General features: G+C 33.1%; 1 protein-coding gene across 1 annotated transcript; it reads left to right on the forward strand.

The window, feature by feature from the left end:
- The first annotated feature begins 1,038 nt into the window (after positions 1 to 1,038).
- Positions 1,039 to 8,749, forward strand: LOC117569138 (pro-resilin). The gene is made up of 5 exons (XM_034250166.2): positions 1,039 to 1,128; positions 1,355 to 1,456; positions 6,735 to 6,851; positions 8,198 to 8,284; positions 8,342 to 8,749. Exons 2-5 carry the CDS (start codon positions 1,427 to 1,429, stop codon positions 8,624 to 8,626), a joined length of 519 nt encoding a protein of 172 aa, XP_034106057.1. The 5' UTR covers positions 1,039 to 1,128; positions 1,355 to 1,426; the 3' UTR covers positions 8,627 to 8,749.
- Positions 8,750 to 9,542: the final 793 nt, after the last annotated feature.

Consider the following 9,542-nt stretch of genomic DNA (forward strand, 5'->3'; position numbering starts at 1 on the left):
GCCACGTACTTAGCCATAGACATAGACAGAGACGCTTGTGCAATTTTTACTCACCAGGTTTTGTCACGTTTTCGGCTGAAACTTGTTAAGGCCTTCTTCTCTTTATATTCTGGAAATCAATGCTTTCTCTCAAGGGGGCAGGAGCTGGCCGCCTTCTAATACACAACTATGACTATGACCAAACGCCCATTTGACATTCACAGTGACATTTTTAAGAAGGGAAGGAAGCGAGCGAGAGCCTAAGTTGAGGTTTGGTCTAGTTGCCAGAGTGCTTGAGGCGCAGAATTGAAATTCAGTCAAAAAAAAAATGAGAAAAAAATTGAAATATCAAATTTGTATGCATTTAATACAGTCATTGCGAGAGTTTTTTCGCAAGCTTTGAGAAATAAAGTTACAAACAATATGCTATAATATCTATGTGAGTAAAGCCATGTAGCAAAATGTACAAAAACCAAAAAAAAAAAAAACTTGTTATAGATTCACCATGCTCATAATGATCATTAGCAAGCGCATAACGAGCATCATTTGATCATCATCATCACGAACGTCAACAATTGTTTTGCTGCTGATGCTTCACTTTATGTTTCTGTCGATCTGCAATAGTTTTTACATCAACAGTCTACGACTTGATTCTCAGTAAAGAGCATAAAGCTCTCTGCGCCAATTACTGTTGAGTCATTTGGTAAGAGAGACAGCGAGAGAGAAAGAGAGAGAGAGGCGAAGAGACACTTGTACTCGTACTTAGACGTCAGCACAAAAGCTATAGAAGATGAACTAGAAGTTCAACACTATGAACCTGCTTCATTTGTTATACTACAGCCCTTTTATTATTTTTGAGTACAGAAGTTGCCGAAGTTGCTCTTTTTAAGTCGCAGCCGAAGTCGCAGTCTCTGCCTCAGTCTCCGTCTCCGTCGCAGTCGATGTCGTTGCCGTTGTCGTTGTTATTGTAGTTGTAGTTGTAGACGAGAGCATCGCTGGCTGCTGCGAATGCGCGGTGATTATAAAAAGCAAGCGCATCTCCATTGTCTAACCTAATTGAAATCGTGTACTTTTGCGCGGTACTTGTTACTTGTGCTGCACAGCAGTGGAAATACAAAACAATTGCACAAACAATTGGATCATTTAAAAGTGAGAAACGTTTACTAGTGATAAAAAGGATAATTTCAATGTGTTTGGATATGCAGTGAACGATTCTACGAATGGATTTAAACTACAACAAGAAACATAAATAACATATGTTTAATAACCAATAAAACCGAACATTTTTTTAATGAAAAGTGAAATCAACAATCGAAATAAAAATATTATTATAAATCCTTTACTAAACTAATTAATTTACTTGCCGTTACTTTAGGGTTGATCCTTAAATCAAAAATATACTTAAAGTGGAACTAATTCAACGCCATTCAAATTTAAAGTCAACAAAATGATGTCCTTTAAATCCTTCTTATTGCTTGTGAGTATAATTCGCTATGTAAATTGTATTTTGAATTTTAGTTGAGCTACTAGTAAATAAAAAATATAGGAATTTATTGATTTTTCTAAGCAAATCCGCAGCCTATCTTACATAAATCAGCATCAAACAAATCATTTTAAGCATCTTTCATACAAAATTATATCATGAGAAAAGCAAAAGCTCAAACGCAGGACAACTTAAGCTTGTTATATGTCAAAATTGTGTATGAGCTTTTGGGCAAAGGACATGTCCTGGACATGACGATTTTATGCTGAGCGTATCCTCCTTGAATTTTCTTCTACGAATACGTACTCATTTTTCTTTTGAGCAATGACAGGTTAACTGACTTTTGAGCATGCGGGTTCCCTTAGCTATTTACAAACTTTACACAGAAAAAAAATAGTTAACGTTGCAAAACATATTTAACAAGATAAAATTATATTTACAAATTAATTATAGTTGCCTACTATTTATAAGAACTAGCAACCAAGAAATCCAATTTCTCATTTTTAAAACTATGATGAAAAATATGTCAAATGAATCATATTTTATATTTAATAAACTAAGACAAACCAACTGCAATGCAATAATTAAATATGCCCAAGTTTAAGCTATTTTTTTACTAAGTTTAGGCTTATATATTATGAATATTATAATGTGCATGACCAAACCAATAAACAGCGATAGTTTAGATTAAATTTCACTCTGTTTTTGGAATTTTCTTTTATTTTTTACATGTTTAAAAAAAAGGTATATAGACATAAATTAGAATATTTAAATAGCCTTAAAACCATATAATTTATTTACTGTCTTTTTTTTTCTTTTTTTTCAATTTCCTTTGTAAATCTTTGCAAGATTTATATAAATATATATGCTTTACGATTTTACTTATTGAAGAACATAAATTACTGTATCGAATATTATTATGTCTCAACAATCTTTAGAAACATTTAAGTGTTGTTTTAATACATGTAAATAGTATTGCTAACAGAGTTTTCTGTGCAATAACATTTAGATGATAAAAGAGAAAGTGAATGGATTTTCTGTATTGTGTGTATCTCAATTAGTAGTGATAATAATTGAAAAAAAAATATATATTTCAAAACACGATAATGTTTAATTTGTGCTAGAGCCAAAGGAGTCTATAATTACTTAAGTTTTAATTGTTCTTCAATTTTGATTCACAATTCCGATGGAAGAAAAATTTAATCCGAAACTGATAATGATAATTACCCGATCTTCTTAACATTCATATGCATATATACTTCACAGATAAACAGTTGTAAACATATATAACGTGCATTTTATCATTACTATTTTAAGTTTCATGGTAAAAAAAAATCATAAGAGAGTGACTCTCAAATATTTGTGAAACATTGAAATTAATCTTCAGATAATTTTATTTTAAATTTTATCTTGGATATTGAGTATTCACTATCACTATTCAGTTTTTAAAGTGAATTTAATTCGTAACCAGAATGTTTGCTTTAGTCTCACGTCATTTTTTCCCCTATCCTTTAAATAAGAAAAAGTTGAAAGTATTCGACTACGCAAAACGAAATATCAGGTCACTACACAAATTAATTTTCTTGCGAAGCTAAATCCTTTGTTGAGGATAATTTCGTTTGCACTCTGTGCATTTTAATTGCACAATGAAATTTATTATTTTATCTTAAATTTATATTTAATCAAGGAACAATTTATTTAATTAAAAATTAAATTATTTAATTAAGAATTAGAAGCGTATTTGCTATTAATGAAACAGTAGTGTATTCCATTAATTAATATAATTTGTACAACCAATTTTGATGCTCATAATCTTAGTAATTGAATGCGCTGCAAGTTTTTTTTTTACATTTTTAACCATGTAGAAAAGGTTAATATTTTAATGTAGGGTCACCAGAAGCGTAAATTTCACGAGTACTTAAGCGAAATAGCTAAGTTATAGAATCGTAAAGGAGTCATAAAGTTATAAAAGCTACAACTATAAAAAATAAGCATTCATAATATCAATTATTTCATCTATTAACCATGAGCGTGGTTAGATATGGACAGCGATGTGTTCTTCCTCTGCAACATAGACTTAGACCTGAATAGTTAAAAAATCACTAAATTTCAAAGGTAAATTTTGCGAAATTGCAGCTGCTAATCACATAGCTAAGTCACCTCAGATTATGGATGTACTTTCTATGCTTGCTTTATTAAATTGAATAATGACATGTGACTTTAATATGTATTCACACCAATAATTGAATTGTTTGTTCAAAAAGAAGTTTAATGAATGGCGCTCAGTATTATGGGAAAACATTGTAGAGTTTTTTTATTTCTCGATTTTTAAACAAACATCTCAATCTACTGCACAACCCACACAGCATAACAGAATATATAGAAAACTGATTCCATTACTCATACACACACAGAAAGAATCCGTTACAACTGTTTTTGTTGCCATTCACATGGCCCATTAACTTTTATTTTGGCAAATTTGCATTTCCATACCCCCGAAGTGGGGGGAAATAAAAACAACAAAGCAACAACGACGTGCAACATGCGATGAAAAGGTCAGCAGAATGTTTGTTATTTTATCGACCGAACCGACGTTGTGTGTGTTGCAAGTTGCAAGTTGCAAGTCGCAAGTGGCAAGTGTAGCGAATCAATATAGACAAGATTCACTTTTGCGGTTTGACTAAAAAACAAAGATTGCCAACTTTGGCTCGAAAATGCGATGATACATCTGCAACACATGCTGCTTGTGATATTCTATATAAAAACAGAATCAAATAGACCAAGAGTAGACAAGTCAGGCCTGGCCTCAAGCCTCGCACGCTACACAAAAGCAGCGTGTAGGTGTTGCAGAATGTTGTCTTGGGTGCCGCACAATAGCGAACTAAGCTAAGCAAGCGAGAGGGAGACATAAATCATGAAATACTTGTAGCTCGAATATGGATGGGTTCGTTAGAATGGCACATAACATAGTCGAGAGGAATAATTTGCAAATACAAATACAAAAAGAAGAAGAAAAAAGAAGACTTCTCTGCAAAATGTCGTGAGATCCAACCCCAGATCTGCTACTAAACTATAACGCTCTGAAGCCATCTCACTTAAGTCATCTGGTCAATTAAATTAATTATTTTAAATGCTCGTTGTCTGTACATCCGCTATGGCTATCGCATCTCAAGACAGCTTTATGAATTTACTTTATTGCAAAAAAATTTAATTGTCCCCATAAATTCAAATTTACGCCGCTTCAATCGTAACTTGCAAACAAAAAATTACGAGTTCGTCGAGTAAACGCGCATTAATCAATTCCCAGATAGAATACCATTTAGCTCTAAATGCACTTAAAGTGCAATAGTTATACCATTATATATCTAGGTATACCATTAAGTTTGGTATTGTGCCTAGATTTATGCATTGTGATTAAATGTAAAATCATAATTTCATTTGCATGTGTCACAATACTTTATTAGCTTCATCTTAGATTAAACATATTGGTTTATATCTTGAAATTTTAATAAAAAGCCAGACATAAGTTTAGGTTTCATTATTGGCACTTTATTAAGACATTTCCTTTATTTTCACAAACTATTAATTAAGAAGTTGAGACAATGAGTTTGTTTTCGGCCTCTGTAAATTCTCTAAAAATAACTATTTTCATCTATTGTTTTATGTACATAAATATTTAGCCTCCAACTTGACGCTTTTCCGTCAAGATACTTTGGTATTGTACATTGTTCAGTCATATAATTATGTCTAAACGTGCAATATAGAGCCTTCTGTATAACTTTACTTCCGGTAATTGAGCTGATGACTTGAAAATATTATCAATTTATCCGTCTATATTCATGACTACATGGAATGATTTAAAGTATACAAAGATTGTAGAATGAAAGTTAATTTTATATACAAGCAAATAAAAATTTGTTAATATTTATTGGCTTATAATTAAAATGGCATTACATGCATTTTGATAAAACAAAAAATATAAAAGAAATATATAGTTGTTGTTAATTAAATCGAGGAAACTTTTGTACACCACGCTTTTGTAGATCCTCAGAAAAATCTACTATAAATAATACCGAATTTATCAACAAACCATTTGTTATTGTTGTTGTTGTTTGCCGCTGTTGATGTCATTTACTAAGCATTTATTCGCAACTCTTTATACAGTCTTACTTTACTATATGGAACTAAACATCTTCAATGTCTGTTGCACCATTATTACCTTTCAGTTCTTGTCGCACAACGGCAATTTGTTAACCGCTCTTTGACGATGCATTTTATTTAATTTACACCCAAATTAATTTTTTTTCGGTTTTATTTTGTATCTTGTAGCTAGGCAAAGATCAGACAAATTTCGGGTACAGTAATTACGTTGGTTAACGTTGCCGAAATTGTTGCTGAAATGTTTATGGTGTTTATCGAGTTTACAGCTGTTTTTTTTTTTTTACTTTTAAGGTTGGGGACCACCCTCAAGGAAAATGTTTGAGTAATTACATAAATTCGCAAGTTAAATGATTTCAAGAATTTCGAGGGAGTTGACTCGTATAAAATTAATCATGTATTATTAGTGAATCATATTATAGCATAAAATGTTTGCACCTGGTGGCTATGAATGCAATCGGATGAATCAATTGTTAATCACAACAACTTAGCAAATAATTCAATGCGTTTATTTTTAGCTTAGTTAACATATCTTCTTATTTTACTTATCATATTAACGATATGCAAGGACAAGTGCAGTTATCCGATGTTTAAAATTCTCACATTTCCGCAATCCTCAAGTGAATTGCATAAATCAAATGCCCGCGACACTTTGTTAATCATTAGCTTCTGCTGAAAGTTGTTTGTATAAATACGACATCTGGTCAACGAACGGATACTTGACTGAGTTTCATATGTCAATTAAAAATGTTTGTGCCAATCAAAAGACATGACATTGAGAAGAACACAAGTCCACTTGAATTTTGCAGCTAACCTCTGCCATTCCCTGCCCTTTTAGTAAGCGTAAGCGTTTTGCTTTTGGCCCGTATTGGAATTGCGAATTGCCACAAGTTTATTATTATTGAGCGAGTGCACCTGCCCCAGAGCAAATGCTGTTAATGTTGCCGCTGAATGTCAGCTCTGATCTTATCTCATCTTCTATTTCTATTTGTGAACGTTCACTTTATATTATCTGCAACTTTAACTTTTTTAGCGCTACCATTTTAATGTCAATTGCTCTTTGAGTGTTTTTTGCCTCTACTAAGCTTCTTTTTGGATGTTCATATATTTACAGAGCTTATCAATTGCTGCCATTACCGCATATGTATTCGCCCAGGTTGCACCTGGATCAAATGCGTATCTGCCGCCCACCAAGAACGGATACGATTATCCAGAGCCCAATAAACCATTTGTAAGTACTAAGCCAACTACTAACATTCATCTATTTAAACGAATAAATCACTTGCATAACAATCTTAAACATAATATGCATAAAGCAAAGGCTTACTATATGCAAATACCTAGAACTTAATTTAATAGCATATGTGAATGCATTAAGAACGTGTTCATATGTTTATTCAAGGGGCACTGAATATGCATAGTTTACTAAATAACAGCAGTTATTCGTAGTTATTTGGGATTCTACATAGACTACCAAAGCTTACTTGATTGCTACCGATGGGGTAAGAGGGTGTTAGAACTTTCTGCCTACAGGAATATTAAAGATGATATGCATGGTTCGTCTGTCTGTCGGTATGTCCATCTGTCCATATAAACACCTTGATCTCAGAGACTCTAAAAGATAGATTTACGCAGATTAAGTTTATTTTAGATATTTGCTATACAACTTCCAAACCACGGCATTAAGGATTTCTAATAATAACTATATCGCTTTTGAATACAAACAAGTAAGAAAGTTACAGTCGAGTGTGCTCGACTGTGAGATACCCGCTATCCACTTTTAATAAAGGCAAAATATTGCGGTATCATTTTCAAAATGTACCGATAATACTAAAAAAATACTAAAAATATACCGAATGGTATGTTTGTTATATCGATATAGTACACCATTCAAAATATACCATAGACGGCACAATGTACCAGATTGTCAGTCAAAGAAACTCAGACCCCTAGTAAGCAGGCGTTTTGCCCATACAAAAGTATTTCTTTAATAACTTCCACAATTTTTATCTGATCGCAACCAATCATAACTACTATAGTAATTATTGTATATACCAAAATTCTAGCTTTAAAATTAGGCTTGTTATTCGATTTTTTTGATTTGCGGGGGTGGAAGTGGGCGTGGCAAAAATTTGAAACAAACTTGATCTGCGTGCAAACATAACAAATGATGTCGAAAAAAAAATTATAGCTCTATCTCTTATAGTCTCTGAGATCCAGTGTTTCATACCGACGGACGGACGGACAGACGGACAGACGGACATGGCTATATCGTCTCGGCTGTTGACGCTGATCAAGAATATATATACTTTATAGGGTCGGAGATGCCTCCTTCTACCTGTTACATACATTTCCTGCCGGCACAAAGTTATAATACCCTTCTACCCTATGGGTAGCGGGTATAAAAACATAGAATTTATTTAAGAAATAATTTTATACGGCAAAAAACAATTGTTTCAGATGAAAATTTGGTATAATTTGTACTTTATGGTATATGTTTACCATTGTGGTGTACTAATATAGCAAATATAGACTTAAGTGTATTAATTTATTAATTTAATGTTCCCAAAATTGCAGCAACCAAGCCAACCTGGAAGACCCGGACCTGGACCCGGTCCACGACCACCAGGTCCACAACGTAACATTCCCGGCCAACCTGCTGATGTAAGTTGATGTAAATACATAATCACTCAATTATACAATTGTAATTTTATCAAACAGGATCATGTCCATGTGCCTGGTATGCCATTCGACTTTGAGTACGCAGTTCAGGATCCAGAGACAGCTAATGACTATGCCCACAAAGCTTCCAGCGATGGTGATGTTGTAACCGGCGAATATCGTGTGCAATTGCCCGATGGACGCACACAAGTGGTACGCTACATGGCCGATTGGAAGACCGGCTACCATGCAGACGTCAGCTATGAAGGAGAAGCTCAGTTCCCACAGGGACCAACTGGGGGACGTGGGGGTGGCGGCGGCGGAGCCGCTGGCTACAAGTACTAAACATGCATATTTCTAAAATCGCATTGCGATTTGTGTCATGTGTGATGCCACTTTTGTTGTGAATTACATTTGAAATGTTAAAATTGAATTGTATATCATTAAAACCCACTGATAAATCCATAATTACGAGTTTTCTTTTTAAATTTACTATTATGTTACCTTATCAAATCCTATGCCTATATGGTAGAAGTGTTTATAAAGATGTAAGGGTATATCCATACATACAAAGTTGGTATAACCCACACTCAAATTGTCTAAAAGACACGCAGCCAATGCTTATGTGACCTCCTCGGAACAAATATATTCATAATCATTTTTTAAATGTGGACAAAAAATTTAAGTTTCTTACGTTAGTCGCATACGATCTTTGACAGTACTCATTATTTTATTGATTTACGTACATACAGTTAGCAAACAAATTGAACAAGAATGTTTTGATCGAAGGTGTTTTACTACACGATCTTATAAACTAAATTTTTCCATTTTAATGAGAGCAAAGTATGAAGAATTGTCTCTATTAGATATTATAAATTGTGATTATAATTAATTATAAAACAATATATTTATTATTTTTATTCCGATTTACTTAAGTTTAATATTCCCGTATGTGGTATATATTCCCGTGTGTGTCAAGACTTATTAATTCATATTACAGTTACAATTATCAGCATATTGTTATGTTGTCCATATGCCCCTTGACCCCAAAAGAGCTCAGACAGAGTAAAATTTTCGTGGTTTGCAAAATATGGGAACAAGAACCCTGTATTCAGTACAGTACTATTTTTATTATTTAATTAACTAATGGAATTTTGATTTATTTTTTACACGTTTATTTATTGGTACGAGTATATGTATTTGCTCATTGTTTTGAATTGAATCAGTATTTCCTACTTGTCCCGCCACATGATTTGGAGAG

Source organism: Drosophila albomicans, chromosome 3 (assembly GCF_009650485.2).
Source record: "Drosophila albomicans strain 15112-1751.03 chromosome 3, ASM965048v2, whole genome shotgun sequence".
NCBI classification, from domain to species: domain Eukaryota; kingdom Metazoa; phylum Arthropoda; class Insecta; order Diptera; family Drosophilidae; genus Drosophila; species Drosophila albomicans.